At 39.7% G+C, this 21,253-nt stretch overlaps 1 protein-coding gene across 3 annotated transcripts in view; it reads left to right on the top strand.

The window, feature by feature from the left end:
- The window catches only part of ASB3 (ankyrin repeat and SOCS box containing 3), a 345,127-nt gene extending 336,932 nt beyond the window's left edge, over positions 1–8,195 (top strand). For all 3 annotated transcript variants that reach the window (XM_075339239.1, XM_075339237.1, XM_075339238.1), the window contains 2 exons: positions 2,571–2,698; positions 7,794–8,195. In XM_075339239.1, coding sequence (XP_075195354.1) covers positions 2,571–2,698; positions 7,794–8,011 — 346 coding nt within the window. In that variant the 3' untranslated portion in view covers positions 8,012–8,195. The remainder of the gene's footprint in view (positions 1–2,570; positions 2,699–7,793) is intronic.
- Positions 8,196–21,253: the final 13,058 nt, after the last annotated feature.

The raw sequence follows: 21,253 nt of genomic DNA, 5'->3' as shown, positions 1-21,253 counted from the left end.
TGATATGGCCCCCATGTTGCTGCCCATAGTAAAATAAAAAACTCTTTACTTATCTTCTCCAGCGCTGTACTCCCTCGTGTCTCCCTCCATGCTGCTGAGCTCCTGCACTTCCTGGTTCTCGGGGCCGGTCATGTGATCGGCACAGCAGAGTGACATCATCTCTGCGTGCCTGATCACAGCGGCAGCAGGGAGACCGGGAGATCAGCGCTGGAGGCGGTAAGTAAAGAGTTTTTTATTTTAGTATGGGCAGCAGCATGGGGCCCATATCTAACACAGGGGGAGCATGTGCCATCAAAAGAGGGGGGGCGCAGGCACATATAATATGCGCCACTCCCCCAGCCCATCACCGCCGTGTGGTTTCAGCACCACGATGGTGGACAGCAGCAGTGCATATTATATGAGCGGAAGCAGGAGATCTCCCCCTGCCTCCTGCAGCCTTCACCAGCCTCCACCAGCCTGCCTCAGCCTCCAGCATCTCTCCAGAACTGTCCCCACCTTCCCTTGGCCCAACAGTATATGATCCGTATATTCGGATTATAGGACCCACCCCCTACTTTCCCCCAAAATTTGGGGGAACAAAAGCGCGTCTTATAAAGCGAAAAATACGGTATATATTTAACATCAGGTTTGGGCATAAATATACCTGTGAATATCAAGTGTCTATTGAATGGAGCAGCTACATATATATGGACGATAAGTATTGCAGGAATATATTTGCAAATAAGTGCCTTTTTCAATAGTGTGTATATAAAGTGTGGTTGGCTGAGGGTATCTTTTGGACAATTTTTGGTCGTGTCACTGACATTATCGCAATTCTCTTTGTTTTTGCTTCCTAGGTTTCATACCAGGGACTTATTTTTTCCCGTCCAAATTTTTGGGCGGAGGGTGTGTGGTTTGGTGACCATAGGGTGTAACAGTGCCTGCATAGGGCTAATCTACATTGAAGGGGGGAGTCATATTGCATTCAAGAGGATGCCAACCTCTGCAGCTAGGTAGGAGCCAGACTAGAAGCAAGTAGGGACAACATATTTTGGTTCATGTTGTTGGTTTTACGTTACTTAAGTGATTTATTAAATAAACTTACGGTAGATCTTGTAATTGATGTTGTTTTTGTGAACTTAGTTCTGGAGTAAGATGTGTTTACTGACGGAGTCAGTAGCGGACGTACAGCGAACAATACGGACCTGAAATCTGTTGGTGTAATATATTGCTGGAGTAGAATATCTAAACCTGTGTGAGCGAAGCGCGAATATAGCTGACATGAAATCCGTCTGTGTTTATGGTATGAACCGATTGGACTTTAAAAATTGTCATAGGGTCCCCCCATATTATTATACCCAGTACAGATAAAGCCTATGGCTATAGGGAGGAGCCCCCAGCCTTGCTCTTATCTTGGCTGATTATCAAAATTGGGGAGGACTGCTGTTTATTTTTAATTATTTATTTACCGTATGCGTAACCGTATGCGGTTCCTCCTATTTTGATACACAGCCAAGATAAGCACACGGCTGGAGGCTGCAGCCTGTAGCCATGGGCTTTATCTGTTCTGGGTATCATAATATAGGGGGACTCTATGCCAAATATTTTTTTTATTTATTTATTTTATACCTTGATAGTGACTTGCACTCCTGGCACCTGTGATTGGTTGCAGTCAGACACTCACACAGGTCAGGGGTTTGTCTGACTGCGTCCAATCACAGGCGCTAGGACTGCCAGTGGGCGGAGAAAGCAGTGCATATGAATGAGCAATAATGAGCGGCCCCAGAAGTGAAAGAGTGGCCAAGGGAGCAGTTACAGTCATGCCGGAGCCTCGGTGAGTGTGAAGCTCTTGCTTCAGTCTTATTTTCTTTATTTTTCCTTTATATTATTTTTTTTTTTAATTTCCCGAGTGCCAGATCCAGATCATTAGCCAGTATTCCCTGAGAATACCGGGCCTGGCATTTGGGCACATGTGAAATTGCGCGGATTTGGACTTTTACAGTCCGGGTCCGCCCATCACTAGTTACAGGAAGTTGAACAGGTCCTAGTCTCTCTGTTGCTACTCTGATGTCTATCAAATCGCATCTCATACAGGCATAAAGAGAGCTAAGCATTCAGTTTAGGGCATGGAACATGCTGAATAGTGAAGGAGAGGACATTCCAGCACCTGTAGTGCTGTTAGATTGTCGATGAACTGCTCCGTCAAAAAGAGTGTATAAGATTGGTCACAGCTCTTGGAGATATATTGCGATATTCACCTTAAGTAAATATAACTTGTGGAGGATGAGGGCATTGAAAATATTCTATAGACTGTATGTGAAAGAAGAGGAATGTTTTTCAAGTTTTCTACCAAATATTTCGACACTACAACCTGCTAACAATGGAATGCAATAAAATGTATGATACGTTGTTTTTTTTTTTAAGATCTCCCTTTATTTCCTCCCCATCAGTGCTTTAACTATATATTCATCTGCCCATTCAGTATTCGATGAGTGATTTCACCGATCCGTACAGAAATAATAAGTGTGTATTTACAGGACGCTGTATTACATCTTGTAACAGGTTTTTTTTTAATTATTATTATTGTGCAGGATCCAGTCTGCAAATAACGAAGTTATTAATTTTACACTGGAGTTCACTAATTGGAAGAGGCTTTCTGCAGATGTGGAGTTGCTTCTGTCCACCCACGCAAAACACTTCACTCCACACAAGCATTTCGGTAAGCAAACAACTGTCAGATGAATTCCCTGCACTGAGGCTTGTAGTGATTACAGGGGGGGAAAGAGCTCTTCAGGGCGTTTACTGAAACACACAACAGCGGTGGGCCAGCGTGAGCCAACGGTTCCGGTTCAAGGCGATATTTAAGGCTGAAATAACCATCAATGTTTTTGCAAGCGAAAAGAGTATTACTTGACTGACCGGATAAATAAAAAAGAACCATACAGGTGTATAGATAGAAATATACGAGATGCTCTTCTATGCTCATGTATGAAGTTGCAATGTTGTTTACATGATAGATTATGAATAGCATGTAAAAACAATGCAACTTCATGCACAAGAGCAGAAGAGCACAGCTACAGGCTATAAAGCTCTGCTCATATTTGCTTTGGAAGAACCATTGGTAATTTCATCAGAATTGACTGCCAAAATAACACCGTATGCAGAACTAGTCTAGCCGTCAGCACAGAGAAACCCAGACGAACCTCAGTTGATGATCATAAAAGGGTTCTACATGGTTTTTGTATATTGACGGCAAGAATAGCTCTGCATGGTGTACTAAATCGGCACAGTCTCAACATTTGGGTGAATCTTCAGAATTTTGGAACAAATCAAACTAGACATGTCACTCGAAAGAAAGGATCACCAAGCTTGCCTACTTTTGGACACATTGTACAAAGAGAGCAATCACTAGATAAGAACATCATGGTCGAAATAATAGAAGGAACAAGGCGAAGAGGAAGACCAGCAACCCGATAGCTTGATATAGTCAAGTGAAATGAAAAAGGAGAGGGCGCTCCTGTGTGGAACCTTAAAAGCACAAGATTTAAGTGGTGTGAGATACACACTCACCTGATAGTGTTGTACAGCAGGTACAACACTGTATGATGCTGAAGGGGGAATCCTGGTTCACCGCTCCTCAACAGCGGGGATCCCGTCCTCTATGACCCGCAGGAATCTGCTCACACGATCGGAACTTCCACGTGTAGTGTGAAGCCGCCAGACCGGCGTCTGACAGAAGCTCTTCATCCGAGATGGAAGGTCCCGTGATCCCGGTAGCAGTGATTCACCAGCCCCTTGCATACACATCAAATGGATCGCAGGATCCTGATCTGGCTGCAGCAGCCCCGTGAGCTCCCAAAGGGAGATAATTTAGTGGAGAGCAAACAAAAAAAATTATTATTTTTTTTTTTTTTTGTTTGCTCTCCACTTGATATAGTCAAGAAAACAGTGGAGAAGAGAAGACCGACCAAGGTCTTCTCATCTAGGCTGCACAAGATCGATCTTCCTACAGAGTGTTTATCCATCAAGTCGCCATGACTCGAGATCGAGCTGAAGGCCATTAAATAATAAATCCATAAGTAATAATGCTGGTGAACCTTAAGGGAATTTTGTCAGTAGGATTAACCCTCCTAAGATATCTATATAGGCATGTAGGTTATGGAAAGTTGAATAAAATCATGCCTGATAACAGAAAAATCCACATTTTTCTCAGCTATTAAGATCTATAGGTCAAACATATATCCCCCTGAGAAATTGCCTATAGAGCTTATAAAAGTAAAAATGGGCATTACCAGTGTGAGACATGTAATGTCTGACAGTCTGTTCTCCTAATCTACATATCTCACACTTGTAACGTTCCTTTCATTTTGGCCATGTTCACACATTCAGTATTTGGTTAGTATTTTACATCAGTATTTGTAAGCCGAAATCAGAAGTAGAACAATCAGAGGAGAAATATAATAGTAACAAGTTCTGCATATTTCACCCACTCCTGGTTTAGGCTTACAGATAATGAGGTAAAATACTGACCAAGTGCACATCGTCTGTGGCAGCTGACCCCCAGGGCAAGGATGGACACTGGTGTAGACAGGCAGAATCTCTATTGGAGACAGGGTCCACGGGAATGGCTGAAGCAGATAGTAAGGCCAGGACAGACAGAGACACTGGTGTAGCAGGTGGAGTCGGGATGGCTGAGGCACATACTACAGCCAGGATAGACAGAGTCACTAGTGCAGCCGGGAAGGATAGGGCAGCTTGTACGGTCAGTCTGGATGGACAGAGTCAATAGAGAAGCGGGTGAAACCAAGATGGCTGGAACAGATGACACAACAGGAGCAGGCTAGTACAGGCATATGGCTGAGGCACAGAGACAAAGAAAGGTTATTTACACTTAAACTGAGACTCACAGTGGACAAGGGGACTGCATAAATAGCTAACCAGGGCACGGACCACTAACTAACTAACCATGTTGCTCAGGCGCCTCCCCTAGGGGGAGAGTTCCTTAAGTACCCAGTACTTCTCAGTGATACGCTGAGAGGCACTTATAGCAAATGGCGTGCTGGCCCTTTAAGAGAAGAGCAGCTGTGCGTGTACACCCTAGGAGCACTCCCAGGGGATCTGTGTGGCGTGCACAGGCCACGGGAGGAGGAAGCAGGGGAGACCCATGTGGAGTACCGCTGGGAAGTCTGGCAAGTCAGTACGGGCCGGGAGGAGGACTCCTTCCACTTATCAAGAAGTTGGTGAAGCAGGTGTAAAAACATGAAAAGTTTCACATTGTTTTTGCACTACTATGAAAGCCACAAAAGAAAAACAAAATGTGACATTTCAAACAGCTTTGTTGGAAAAAATACAAGCTTTTGGATGAATTCTGGCCATAACTTTAAATGTCTAAAGCTGTTTATCCGCAGGGAATAATTCCTAAACGTCCATGTAAACAGACTGCAGGACTGACAGTAGTAGTCCTGATGCTTTGCTGCCTGCAGATTATCCGCCTCGTCTAGGTGACTGGATCTCTTTAAGTTTTAAACTTCTCACAAAAGTCTTAAAAGTTTCAGAACTGCTTTGGCTAAAAATAGGATGGATGGGAATTTTTTTTAATTTTTTTTTTCTTTTTACAGTCCAACGCTGACAGACTTTATAAATGATGATTTCCAATGTTTCCTGTCAGCACATAAAGTTAGCGAGGAGCTGGAGCTTGTATAACAAGCTTGACAATCATAAACCTCCTGGCTCCTATAAGAACACACTGTAACTGCTCAGTTAAAGACTGCCTAATACTTGCAAACATCCAGTCCAAACTTTATAAATGTATTCACACTGTAATCCCCCGGGAAAAAAAAAAAAGTGAAGATAGAAAAAGAAATATAATCCTTATGTAAAATATCTATTGAGGAGGTGATGGATGAAGCAAGAGGCTTTGAAATTCTTTTGATGTGTACTCAGCTAGCAGTGTCATGAAAGGATAGAGGTGAACGAGAACAGTGGCACTGGTGCCTTCTCAACCGCAAACGTTGAAGATAATTGAAAGTAGCAGGATCCAGGGTTGGCATTCATGGTTTTTACAATAAAAATGTTAATACATTTTAGTTTAATCCCAAATTATCAATTGTACGAGGCAGAATACGTATAGTCAGAGCCAGGATCTAATAGCTTCCTTGCCTAAGGCCGGTTTCACATGTCTGACATTTATGATCCAAGTACGAAGTGAAATGTCCAGACCGCCTGCGGGTCTCCTAGCTTAGGCTTATATAAGGCTGCTGAGTTCAGGTCAGGTCTTCATGTCGGACCGTGAATGTTAGATGTGTGAAATCGTCCTAAAAGGTAAAAAATTAATAATTATTCAGTTTTTATCACAAGTAAAAAAAAAAAAGATTTAGTGCTTCCAAATTGAAAAAAAATGGTAGAAACAGCCCCCCATAGAAATATAATTGCCTCTGGTATCAAGGTACCTTTAATTGGTCATAGTAAAGCCTTGACTTCCAAGTAGAAATTATTTGTATCGGACTAATAAAGTTAAAGATGTCCACTACTTTTACATTGATGGCCTATCCTTAGGACATCAATGTCTGATCGGCTGGGGTCCGACACCTCGCACTCCCGCTGATCACCTGCTTTCAGTCCCGGCGGGGTGCAGAGTGTCGGACCCAGCCGATCATACATTGATGACCTATCCTAAGGATAGGCCATCAATGTAAAAGTAGTGGACAACTCCTTTAATGCAGAACACATTTTATAGGATTAAAGGTTCATAAACAGGTATAGTATACCCCCAGTTTGCACAGCATGTGCACTCATAATAGTCTGTATGGTCATAATATACTTCCGAAGTCACATAAAAGATTTTTTGGTAGCGTTTGATAGAAAATAAAGAATCCCCCAATCCTGAATGGGATTTTGAAATACTAAGGAATTCTCTACTGGCAGTAAGACTTTGGGAGAAAGTATATCTCCCCTAAACGGTACCGTATCAAGGAGATATGCAGCAGCACACAGATTACCTCAATGCGCCAAGTACAAGTTTACCAAACTTGCGTCAAGGGTAGGCCAAATTAGTTACCATAAATCTGCTTGTTACCCAGTATTAAACAGAAACTTAGGAATAGTACAGCCCGAGCTGCCAACCGCATCTTGTGCGTTCAGTATTAGGAGAATATTGCGAATTTGTGTACAGCATGATACACAAACTAATTAGATGAGATTTTAGGCACATCAATTCACCTGATATGTGGATTTTGACTTATGCAGCATGTCAATTGTTTACTTATTTTCATTGTGGATTTGCCATGTATGGGAGCAATTCTGCAGAAAATACAAGACATACAGATTTTTGGTAAAGGCATCATCCACATTGGGCTAAAGTCTTCCGAACCCGCTGATTTTGTTGGGATCGGCTGACAATCTGATGTGTATGTGTGCCTCCCAACTCCTCCCTCAGCAGTTGACATTGGTCGAGATAAAGGTCAGGCAGTTTAAATTTTACCACTTGACACTTTTATTCTTTAGGATATAAGCCGCTGCCAGAGCCGTTTGGCGGCAGCTTTCTCCTTACTCCCCTTTTGAAAACATCAATGTTCGGTTGAGCCAAACAATCGAGTTTATGGGGGAGTCAGACGAGATCTTTAGCAGCAGAGTATTCAGTTTTCATCTATGACTAGCTTTGGCTGTGGGGAGTCGGCTGTTTGTGTGCTGGCACCCCACAGATTTTGCTGGAAATTAAGCAATGTGTCATCATTGGTCACACCCCGTAGATTACAGAAACTTTCCACAAAGATTTATTTGCCTCTGAAAATGTTTTTTTTTTTCTCCCTGCACAGCATCCCTCCCGTCACTGATGCATCTCTGTCGGCTTAAAATCCGCTCCCTCTTGAAAACTGAGCATTTACGGTCTAATAAATTCATATCTCTGCTGCCTCTCCCTGTCTGCCTTCAAGATTATCTGCAGTATTCTGATGTGCTACATCACTACGGTATTGCCAGAAAAGATGATTCTCTTGAGGATAACCTGGAAAATATCTCTCAAGCAAATGATTGATGGAAATCCGTACATCACCTTGACTGGACATTAATGCGCAGCTTTAGGCTGAAATGCAATACCGAATACTGCTTATATAATGTCCCGGACTGAGACATTCAGTTACTGTATGTAAATCTGCAATTTAAGGTGCAGGGAGTGGAGATGTAAATATGTATAAATAAATGCTTTGTTCATTTGTCAATTTTTGGTAGCATTTTTTTGTCAAAACGTTCACGGGCATCAAGGATTTCATAAACAGAAGACATAATTCAGCTGGTTCTGGACTCCAGACACATCTTTTGTTAAGTTTTATTTTTAATATAAAAGATGTTGCCGACCTCGTACTGTGATTTATTTATATCTTAATATAACTGTCATTTTGGATGGGTTGTAATGCGTCCTGCTCTCCTGTAGGGTGGAAATGAATATCTGAAAACTGACACAGAGAATTGATGTAAGAGTATATCATAACTAATAATGGATTTTAGATTTCCTTCTTCATTCTAGCTTTTGCACAGCTTAAAGGGGTTATCTACTTTCTTTTTTAACATATGGTATGTGTTCGGAGACATTGTCTGGCACTTACTAATCTGATAGTATTACAGGTTCTCCTCCTGTTTTTGTTAGTGCTGCTTTCCTCACTGACTCCACAGCTCTCCTGTCCAAACAATAGCTGGAGGAATGTGTGACCCAATGTGGCCACCAACCTCCTCCAAATGAAAGGCGGTGATGGACTAGTCCGGTCACATCCTCCTCGGTCAGTAGCTATTTTGAGAAAATAACTCTTGCAGGCATTGAGGAAGGAGGAGAACCTGTAATACTTATATATTAGTAAGTGCCACACCACAAAATCATGACACTCACCACATTGTATAAATATAGAAAAAGATGACAGCCCACTAAAGTAATGATCTAAATTACTGTCTTTCTAAGGCAGAGGTCCCCAACTTTTCTAACTTTGAAAACCACATTCCGCTCTGAAAAAGGGTCATGAGCCACATTCAGCTGTCACACTAGGTATAGGGAAGTACCACATGTACGGTGGCAGGGAAGGGAAACCCTGTGTCTAGGGAAGGGGGAGTTGGTGACCCCCTGGCCAAATTTTCCACTGGCCCCTTCCTCCCCTGACCATCCTAGATAGGTTCCGCCCTGGGTGACCCTCAACTGGACCCTAGCTAAGGAATGGATGGAATTAGCACTTATTCAATCCCACTACACTCTGAAGAAGACAACAAAGGGAGCACAAACCAGGGGAAGTGACTGAATAACTTATCTCCAAGAAGACGCAGGGAGAAGAATAGCAACAAAGAACAATGTTTCTTCAGATGAATACAAGCCAACTTCAACCAAGGCCTGTATAGGAATATAACTCTATCACCAGCAAACACCGAGGGGAAATGTGAGTATTTAAGGACACAAGGGGAAGTGATGATGATTAACAACTGAAAGGTGAGATTATCTGCAGGTTCCTAAAAGGAAAAGGATTAAGCCCAAGCAGAGAAGATATGTACGACACCATTTACACCACAACAGGAAGACTAGAATGTCATTGAGCAGTTTGTGTAGCCAAACGCTGCGACTTTCTACAGTCAGACACTTCGGGACTGCCTGTCAACCGTGACACACCAGTGACATCAGTTCTGAGAGAGGTTCACAAGCCATATCCAGCTTCTGGCCCCTTCACAGTAGAGGCACCCAGAGCCCCCATTACCGGAATTATGACCGTTAAAACCTTTCCACAGAAACCACACTGAGGCAGTATACCAAGATCCAGGGGTTTCTTCTTTAACCCCATTTAGATCTGCTCTTCTGTATGGGACTAGTCATAAAAGTCACCATCTAGAGACCTGTTCTTCATAGCTGTTTGGTAGCCCTGGTGCTTATGCACCAAGCTAGCAAGACAGACATAAGCCACACATTACATGTTCGCAAGCCACATGTGGCTCCCGAGCCACAGGTTGGGGACCCCTTTTCTAGGACATGACCAGGCCAGCAGAGCTAAAGCACCTCTTACAGCAGCTTTCCATTCTGGCCAACATACGGCAAGCTTGAGCATGTGGTGACTCCCCCCCCTCTATATCATCCTTCCTCGCTCAGGGCCTCCTCCATAACAGCCAAATAGGACATATGGAAAGGGGTCATCTTTAAGGGACATAAATTATATCACTACTTCTTCTTCTTCTTCGTCTTCTTCTTCAGTTCACATTTATGCATCCCTCCTAGAAATAGCAGAGAGGGATATTTGTGCTTGAAGACCCTCTAATTAACCATTTAATTGAAGTGACAAATGTACTGTATAACATTGTGTCCATGCCATCAGTTGTTTACATTGGATAACCTATACTATGCTCAAATATTATTTAAGTCCCAAATTTATTACCATGTAGGAACCCACTGAAAATGTTCCAAAACAGGGACGCCTCGCTCACTTATTTTGTAATGCTTTGGTTGCCTCCTTGCAAGCATGCGTATATGGAAGATAACCGTTAGCCGCATTTGCTGCTGGAGGTCTCCACCATTCCCCGTGACCACCGAAAAGATTGGCGGGGATAGAGGCCTGAGAACTTTTAGTGCAGGTCGAAGCCCCTTGCACTTGAGGTTAATTGACATAAAAATTGAAAAAGTGATTGCTCAGGAATGAATAAAATGTACACAAAAAGGTATGAAACTAATATGTACTAATTATGAGAAAGCATTACCATGCTTGACTGCTCAGTACTGACAGAGAACAGTTGGATGCTCGTATGGGCGTGACTGAAGGACCCAAATATGATGGAAGTCATTGAGGAACGTGAGCATTTTATGGGAAGATTTCCCAGAAAAATGCTTGAGTTCCCCATTATATTCTGGTAGTTTAGTCTCGCCCCTCCGAGCATCCAATTATTCATTATGAGTACCCAGCACCTGAGCATGGTAGTGCTCACTCATCACTAGTTATGAGTACCGGGCACCTGGGCATGGTAGTGTTCGCTCATCACTAGTTATGAGTACCAAGCATGGTAGTGCTCGCTCATCACTAGTTACGAGTACTGAGCACCCAAGCATGGTAGTGCTCGCTCATCACTAGTTACGAGTACTGAGCACCCAAGCATGGTAGTGTTCGCTCATCACTAGTTATGAGTACCGAGCATGGTAGTGCTCGCTCATCACTAGTTACGAGTACTGAGCACCCAAGCATGGTAGTGCTCGCTCATCACTAGTTACAAGTACCGAGCACTAGAGCATGGTAGTGATCGCTCATCACTAATATGCACTATAGCGACCCACTGAGTCGATCAGTTGGGGGTTCTTAATCCTGTAAGTATTGTGTTCAACGTAGTCCCATTCTGGCACCCATGGCTCATCTGCATCTTTATTGCGTAGTGCCAATGAGTTGCAATGGCCCCATCACCACCATCGTTTTTTTTTTGTTTATTTTTTCATATTAAATTATTGCAGTACAAGAGAAAGTGTTCAAACAATTGTAGATTCAAGGGCTAAAAAAACAATTTTAAAAAAAAAGCCTTAAAAAATGTTTCAACTCATTCTGTATTTTTTAAAAACAAAAGTAAAAAGAAGTAAACAATTAGCATATTTGATATTTCTATGTCTGTAGCAGTTTAAGAGATCAATAGAAAATGTGTGTGTTATAATTGTAACAAATCAAACTTTTTTCTTTTACAAAGTTCTGGATTTTAGAAACCACTAGAATATAGAAAAAATATATATGTTTGATATCACTATAATCGTATTGGCCAAAAGAACCATGTTGCTGCGTAATTTTTAATGGTCAATGAATCAAATTAAAGCAACACTGTTCCAACCTCCCTTCCCCTCCTAAACAAAATAACATTGCATATTTTCCCCGCAGGTATAAAAAGTATGTTTTTCTCTGAAATGCCGCAATGAAACATACCTGTCTGTGATCATACAGCCGGTGTCTGATACATGCTGAACACCGTTTGGGCAGCAAGTATCAGCGGACAGGTTCCCTTTAAAAGAAAAAAGATAGAATGTTCTGTTTACAAACTGTATTAGGAAATTCTATTTGTACTGTGAATGTAATTGTGTGTAAATGATCTGGGAAAAGGCCCCATAGAGCTTTCATCAAAAAAAATCATTGACTGAGTGTAATTAAAATTTGTTTTACATATTGTTGACAGAGCAGAAACAAATTAAAATATGTTTTATAACTTCAGCTTCCAGTTCACAGTTCATGAACAATGAAGATAATAGCAGCATAATATTTATTATTACCGTTACCAAATTATTTACCAAATTTACCCTAAATAGGTATTTACTAGATTGGCTGCCAAATTGAAAACAATACACACAAGTATAAATCTGTATATTGTAGAATCTTAAAGGGTGTGCAGTGCTTATGGCCATAGATTCTCATAATCATGGGTTCCCAATGATCCTAATTACTGCCTTTGATTAACTGTTAAAAATCTTAAAGCATAACCATCGTTTTAATTTTTTATTTCAAAAACCAAAAGTACACATGAAAATAGGCAACTTTATAATATATCTTATCAGACAAATTTTCTTCTTTTTCTGCCAGAATTGGTCAGTCATTATCGTTCACGGTCATCTCTCTGTTGTAAAGACTGACAGGTTCTGGGCCAGAGTCTAATGCTTTGAGACTCTGCAGTTTAAATATGTTCCCTTTCTTTGGGGAGGAGAGGGAGTTAATGTCAGTTTTCCTTGCCAGCAAGCCTTCTCATCACCTTTCCAGATGTGCCTATATATACCCTCTGCTCCCACTAGAGGGTGCTAGTTATTCACTTACTGATTTGGATGCTTTGACTGTAGATGGAAGGAACTGGTGGAGCCCTTTCTGCAAGATTCTGTGTTGGCTCTAGCCTTGGTGCTAACTGCAGCTATCTGTTGTCATGATTCCCATCTGTCTTTCCTTCCCTTGGTGTCTTATTAGTGCAGCGGTGGGGCTAGCATCCCTCACCTGTCAACTCACTAGCCAGGGCTATTACACGGTCTGCCAGGGAATCGGGTGCCAAACCTGTTTAGGGAGTGATTTGGAGAGTAGGGTACAGCTGCAGGTGAGTGAAGGCGGTGTCCCATCTATCCCCTCACTAGCACTAGGACCCACCATTGTTAAAGTGTACCCCTTGTGTTATAGTGTGTCGCATACTTCTGTTGTCACTACCATGACATTATCAAAATTCTCAATTCTGGGGTAAAATCTGTATTCAGTGAAGATTTTCCCATTACTGAGGTAGGAGATGTCAGTTGTTACTGATGAGATGCTATATAGATATAAAAGGGAGGAGGGGCGTAGCTCTGCTTTTAGCACCTCCCTTTGCCTCTAGCTCCTCCTACGTCCCGTCATCATAGAATTTCATCAGTAGCAACTGCCATCTCCTATCTCAGTAATCCATATTCATAGGCTCTGTAAAGCCCCAGCCCCACCACTGATTGGCAACTTTCTCTGTACACTGTATAAGCAGAAAGCTGTCAATCGGTGATTTGGGTGGGGTTATTCAGAGCTCAACAGTCAGAGAACTGGTAGTACTGTAGTGGAGAAAACTGTCATCTTTTCAAAATGACAGAGCGCAGCCCAGTAAGTGATACATCGCTGGAGTCAGGATCTCTGCCCCATATCATGCTGCTCTCAGTTGACTATATATAGTCAAATCAAGTTAATTTGGGAAAATCAGAACTTCCTAAAACAGCAAATTCAACTTTTTAAAGTCTTACCTTGGAAAAAAAATGGCAAACTCTGCATTCTAGGGCATTTTAGGTTCCTATCTCTTTTTTTTTTGGGTCCTGCTTATGTTTCGCTAACATACAGATCAGTACCTCGTAACAAGCAGCCGTAACAGGTGTTAATTGCAATTGGGAATATGAGACACATGAATAGCATCTGTTTATGCCCCTCTGACTGGTTAATAATTATCATAACATTTAATTCACTGGTTTTGTGTGTGGATGACAAAGTCTATTATCAGTCATTACGAGGTGTTTAAAACCACCTTACTCGCGGCAGAATGGTTTTGGTAGAAAGACGGTCCATCTGGTAACCAGAGATAACACAAGGTAGTAAAATATAATTGCCAAGGTTAATATGCAAGAGTTTGGAATAACGTTAACGGCGAGATTTTAAGAGTCACAATACCGTCTGCTACTCTTCGGTGAAGATTGAAATAGTTTTCTTTACTTTGGGAATGTTAGGCAGACGTCTTTAGTTTTTAACGATTATCTCGAAGACATACATTCGTATCAGAATTGAAATTCGTCTCCAAATAAGACTGAATAAATGTGGCAGGTTTTCATCACCAGAGGTTTTCAGAGGAAAGCAGCCAAATAATTATAGGCGCACAAAAGCCTTCATCGTAAACAAGTTAATATAAAACAAAGCAAAAAAGCGCAGAGGTGATATAAATACTGTGATACAATGGAAAACTGCTATAACAAAATAATGCAGATTTCTACAATTCAAATGCATGAGGTCAATATATCCCCCTCCCCTCCAAAAAAAAAGTGGTAAACAGACTTCTGATTTCCCATAGAGCAACCACACTGGGGACAGTTATTGATCCTTCTAACTATCTAGCCCCGCTTTGTTTGTTCAGTCCTTGGTTTCTAATCTGCAAAAGCTCTAAAGATCATTTGCATCTCAAACCAAAATTTACAATTACACAGAAGCAGTTTTACAATGCGCTTTGTCTCACAGGAGATGCAAGATCAGAAGAAGGTTTTTACTAAACAAGACAAGCCATCCATATTTTATTTTTGAAAAACAAAAAAAGACAAAAAATAATCAGAATATAAAAAAAAATGTCAACCAGGATAAGACTCCGGTGTGTTTCATTTGCATTGATTTCATATTATTAATATTCAGTAAATGATGTTTACCAGTGTTATCTGACTAGCAGGTACAAGCTAATGACATTTCTGGTATGTCCAATTGATGTTCAAAGGATTATTTCTGCTTCTCGCCAGGCAACAGTCTGTAAGTGTGTTGTGCCGCAATGTAGTCACAGCTGTGTCCTTAATAATAGGAATCTTGTGAGATGTACCGCAAGAGCAAATTCTCCTTTATTTTGATATTTTGCATCATCTTTATTCTGTAGGACTCCGCTCACGCTGTTACCCTACGGTAGCATTGATTCCTGATAGATTAGGGTTAGTCCGTAGTTGACATAATTATGTATGGTTGAATTCTTTGAGCACAGAAATTAAAACATTTCTTTATATGCAGAAGATCCATTTAATCTGAACTTTGTTTTTACATAAAAGCACTAAACAATGCTTCTAGCGGAGCCTTGGATTTGATATATGACATCGCACATAGAACTGAAGTCCTAGTATTACCGATGCAGCAATTTGTGTGCATAAGGCTAGCGATTTGTGTGTATAAGTATCTAGGGACCGTTTCATCAAAGCTTTTCCATGTCAAATGCTTTGAAAAGTCCCAAAATGCTTCTGCAGATTGCGCAAAAGTTTAGCGACTTTTGCCTCTTTCACAACAGTTTGAAGTAGCTCAGCTAACATGGATGGAACTTGGATGGAGGCGAAATTAGATCTATCTGCATCCGCCTATTAATTAATTAAAAGTGCTGGTGCCAAAAAACTGCATTTTGGGAAAGGTGAATGCTGCAGAGAAGGTGCGTCGTATTCATCAAGCAATGTGACGCTCTAAATTTGGTGCATACTCCAATGTTCTCTTCATTAATGCTCACGTGCGCAACTCCTTTCCTAATGATTTCTTCCCTTAAGCGGGCTTTACACACTGCGATATCGCCCGAGCGTTGTCGTTGGGGTCACGGTTTTGGTGACGCACTTCCGCAATCGTTAGCGATATAGCTTTGTGTAACAGCGTTCAGCGATGTAAAATCGTCGCAAAAGCGTGATTTATCGCTAATCGGCTACACGGGTCCTAATTCCCAAAAATCGTTGTTATTTCTTTGTAACTATCGTTGCTCGTTCCTTTCAACATACTTTTCGTTACGTGTGACACTACTAAAGCGACTTAAAAAATTGTTGCCTCTTGCGTCATCATCGATACGGGCGTGTATGGTGGTTTAAATGTTCAATACGCCTACTTGTTTCCTATTTGCTAACGCATCTGCTCCATGATTGGACCTTAATATATGTAATACGCAAACATCCTTTTAGCGTTGTTCCATTTGGTGGGTTCATTTCCTAGGTTCATTTCGTAAGTTTTGGACGTGTCCTGCTGCCTCCGTGTCCGGCGTATAGTTTGGCGTCATTCGTCCGTGTGATAAACTTCGCATGTGAGTTTTTTTTTTTTTTATTAATTTTTGTTTTTTTTTACAATAATTGTTGTATTTTTTTCCTCATTTATTTTTGTTTTTGTCTTCCTTTGTATGATAACATTTAAATATGTTTGTATTTTTTGGGTTTATTATTATTTTGTAAATAGCCTATATTATGAATGTATTTGTGTTTCTTTAATACATTACAGTTATATATATTATAGTAACCATTATTGTATGTCAATCAAGATTGCAGCCATCCAAACTTTTAATTTTAAAAGCCGTCAAACATTAGTGTGACCAATAAGATTATGAATAATATTTTTTAACGTTTTTTATTGTCTGACCAAAAAGAAAAGGTTTTTGTTTTATTGTTAAAAAAAAATAGAATGTACATAAATTAAAAATTACTATATTATTCTCTGTCATACAGGCTAAATATGCGTAGTGAGCCTGAAAATGCCGTCATAGCTGCCATGCTTGTAGCCGGAGGAGCCCTTGCACTTGCTGAGGATCATGACATGCGATGCAGAACTAGAAAAAGACGAATTTGGGCACGCAAATGGCTACTAGAGAGACAACGCTATACACACATGCACCTTGTAAGAGACCTACAAGAGCATAACCCACATGACTTTCGAAACTACTTACGCATGTCTGAAAGCTCGTTCTCATACCTTTTAGAGAAAGTCCGCCCTTATATCATGCGCAATAATACAGTAATGCGTCAGGCAGTACCTGTAGACGAGCGTTTGGGGGTGACTCTTCGATTCTTGGCTACAGGACGCAGTTTGACTGACCTTCAATATTCATCAGCAGTGTCCCGCTCTCTACTTAGCTCTTTAATTCCAGAGACATGTTTGGCAATAGCACATGCTTTACATGACTACATGCATTTGCCAAATAGTCCAAGTGATTGGGAAAATATTTCAAATACATTCAACCTATTATGGCAATTCCCTAATTGTGGTGGCGCAATTGACGGCAAACACATAAGGATAATGCAGCCACATAATTCTGGCTCATATTATTACAACTACAAGGGCTACCACAGCATTATCCTTATGGCGGTTGTCAACGCCACTTATGATTTTCTGTACATTGATATCGGCATGAATGGGCGAGTTTCGGATGGTGGGGTATTTGAACATACGGAGTTTGCATTACGGCTAAAACAAAATCAACTACTATTACCCACAAACCAAAATACCATTGGAAATTTAAATTTTGTTTTTTTGGCGGACGAGGCCTTTCCATTACAACGTCATTTGTTACGGCCATATCCACTTACAGGCTTGAATGTAGAAAGACGCATTTTTAATTATCGTCTATGCAGAGCTAGAAGAGTTGTCGAGAATGCTTTTGGCATCTTAAGCAGTAGATTTCGTATCTTTTCCATGCCAATCAACTTAAAACTTGAATCCATTGACAATGTTGTGCTTGCATGCTGTTATTTGCATAATTTTCTCAGAAAAAGAGATGGCCTTGAATATGTTCCACCTGGCTTTGTTGATGTAGAAAATCAAAGTAATGGCGTTGTTGAGCTTGGGGCATGGCGTCAGCAAGTTAACCCACTGGATAATCTTTTGCCACAGCCACCCCTGACACGTAGTATGATGGATGCAATGGAAAACAGAACCAATTATTGTAATTTTTTTAATGGCCCAGGGGCTGTGTCATGGCAGCATGTTTCTAATTAATTAATGAGTTTAGGTGATCATTAAACATGAGATTGCATGTTTGTGTCAAAATAATGTAAGTATTATTTTTGAAAATGTTATGATTTTAAAATAAATTGCCTTAAGGGTGTAAAGATTCTGATTTTGAAGGGAAAAATGTTTATTGTGGTATGAAAGTAAAATTTTTTATTTTACTTAATACAACATTGGGAATATGTTTTTTTTTTATTGTCAAAACATTTGTAATCATGACAAATTCATGTATGATTGTAAACAAAATCTTTCTTCTGGAAAACATATTAATTTTAAAAGGAACAAAAAACAATAAAAAACTAATTAAGCATTACAAGCATTCTGTCAATCATTTATCTCGTATGATAATTTAAATTTAATAATATGTTTGATTTGTACATGACATAAACCATTATGATTTCCAAAATATACGCCACATTTCCTTTACTAAAATAAAAATCACATACAAATTTTTTTATAAATTAAACAACAAAGTGTTAAAAAAAACAACGCATTTGCGCATACAAAAATGCGCACATAAGTATTATTAATGTACACTACGGCGTAATACAATGTTCAGTTTGTTAACATGTAAATAAAGAAACGTCATGACGTCCAAACGTCTAAAGGACCATGTGACACGCCACACTGTGTACCTGCTGATCTAAAGCGAAACTGAAAGCGAAAATGTCAACCAACAAACGTGCAAAGGTCTGGGGCCAAGGGGAGGTCCAATACTTGGTGAAAAGGATGGATGCACTGGACTATATATGTGCAAAGACATATCCACGTCCTATGGGCCATAAAAGAAGTGTGGTTAAAAAAATATGCAGGGGCCTGTACCGTAAATTTCATATCAGACGCACATCAACGCAGGTACTGAAGAAATGGGCTGATTTAAAGTACAGGGATAAGGAGAGAATAGAAGAAATTCGAAGTAACCTGGTAGTGATAGCTGGTAAGATTTTTTTTCATACTTACATAATATATATTTTTGATTTATAATATCAAAACATTACAGTTGTTGTTTTAAAATTCATTTAAGGTCTACTGTGATTTTTTATATAAAATAATCACATCATATTTTATTTTTTTTGTTTAATTTAATTTGTTAATATTTTATGTTAACAGATGTAAATTCATTGAATAATGAGTCAAGCCAGCCCACTAACAATAATGAAGAAAATGTTGTCCAGCAGCTGGCTCCAAGCATGGATTCCAACCGTGAAAATAGCCTACCCATTTTAAATGAGGAAGCAGACAGCCTTGATTATGATGTTATTTCACCATCATCAGGACATGCTGATGCTGATGTAATGTCTGAAGAGAATATGGAGGACAATGGTACTGATGTGGTTTGGCAAAGTTAGTACAGTTGTAAATATTTTGCTAGATGGATAAAACTCTAACAAAATTAACTTATGTTGAAATTAGGTGGGAAAGGATCAGGTTGGGACATGAGCGCATCATCCGGAGATGAACGTGAAGAACAAGTTGTCAGTAATGGTAAGTTTCATGATTTTACAACATAATGGTCAATGTAAGAATTGAATGTTTTTTTTTTTTTAGTTAAAAAACCAAACGCTAAAATATTGACCAAATAATTACATTTGTTTTTGATTCTTTTCAGAAATAATAACACTATATGATATTTATGTGTCTGCGAACCGACTAAAAGAAGCCTCTGCGGCCCACGATGCCCTAATCCATAAATATATTAATCAACGTCATAAATAAATCATGTATGTTTGGGATTTTTCTATGTTTAACATGTATGTAGAAAGGTTTTTAAATTAATAGTTAAACTAAAAAATATTAAAAAAAAAAAAAAATTTATACAAGTTAATAAATGATTGTAATTTAAAATAAAAAATGTACTAAATAAAAAAAAAAAATGTGCGTAATTGATTCAAACAACACATTATTTCATATGCCAGGTTTATTCTCTAGGGAAATTGGTATAGTTACAAATTTGTTTATTGTCACAAATATGCACTAAATATCATGCAACAGAAGGAATACAATAATAAAAAAAAAAAAAAAAAAACCCAAAAAAAAAATAAACATATTTAACATTATAAACTACTTCTTTTTGCGTTTGTTAAGCAAACTCATGCGTGACCTACGGCCACGCACACCACCCTTTGGAAGTGGTTGTATTGATGGCTCTGCTGCAGCTTGAGGATTTTCAGGGGCATCAACAGGATCAACAGGATCAACAGGATGAGAAACCTCGCCAATGGCAACATAGGATGACTCTGTTAGTTTTTTAGCTCTTGCCAAACGTAAGACATCCTGGATTAAACATTGGGCAATGTATTTTTGTTCTGGGGTAAGTTCACGCAGTTCATCATCCACGAACATAGCAATACCAGAAAGGGGTGGTCTGTTGTTCTGGTCTAGGATGTTTTGTGCCACTCCCATCAGTTTGGTTACAGCTGTAGTAGTGTTTGCAGGGATGGTTTTTTTTTTTCCTTTGCCAACTTTGTGTGTATAACACATTGGATGGGCCTGCCTCAAGCAAATCAACATTGCTTAATTGGCTAGCAGGAGTTTCCATTAGGTGTTCAGATGATGATTGTTGACTTGTTGTTGGCTCCTGCAATACAAAAATAACATAAATAAATAAAATTGGCATTTTAAAATATTTTTTAAAAAAAACATTTGAATACTTTTACATATATTGAAAAGTATACAAATATTCATTTCATCATAATTAAAAACAACACAAATTGTTTATGACAAATTATGACAATAATAAAAATGATACCTCAGATATAATCACTTCATTGTTAGCATCTGGGGGAATATCACCACCAATATTGAGGCTACTGGTTGATGGCCTGTGAAGCTCCTGGTCCCTTGTGAAATTCAATAAATCAAAATACCAGAGCGTTGGGACGTAGACATCACCAGTGCCAGCACCAGAACGTTTGGATTCCTCTATTTTGTTCAGTTCTTTCTTATAAACTGTGCGTATTGCCTGTATTTTTCTTTTCACGAGATCCTCGGTCCCTTTTTGATTAGGATGGTATTTGTCATATATTACAATCATTTTAAGGTACGCATCCTTTTTAAGTTGCCTATTGCTGTACTCGGGGGATTTTATTTTCCATAAGGGTGTTTGCGTCTGGTACACCTCTATGAATTCACGTAGGAATTCCTCCTTATTAGTACACATCTGGAAAACATTAAATTGGAGATAAATCAGTACAAACACTGATTTAAAAAATTTAAAAAAAAAAAAAATTAAGAAAAAGTTATAAACAAAATACAAATTGAGTAAATACTATAACACATACCTTGCAGCAAAGATTCGCAAGTCCAGATGACAGTTGTTTTCAAAATTC

Source organism: Anomaloglossus baeobatrachus, chromosome 3 (genome assembly GCF_048569485.1).
Source record: "Anomaloglossus baeobatrachus isolate aAnoBae1 chromosome 3, aAnoBae1.hap1, whole genome shotgun sequence".
In the NCBI taxonomy this organism is placed as follows: domain Eukaryota; kingdom Metazoa; phylum Chordata; class Amphibia; order Anura; family Aromobatidae; genus Anomaloglossus; species Anomaloglossus baeobatrachus.
The sequence above is the reverse complement of the archived record's forward strand: the minus strand, read 5'-3'. Positions and strand labels throughout refer to the sequence as shown.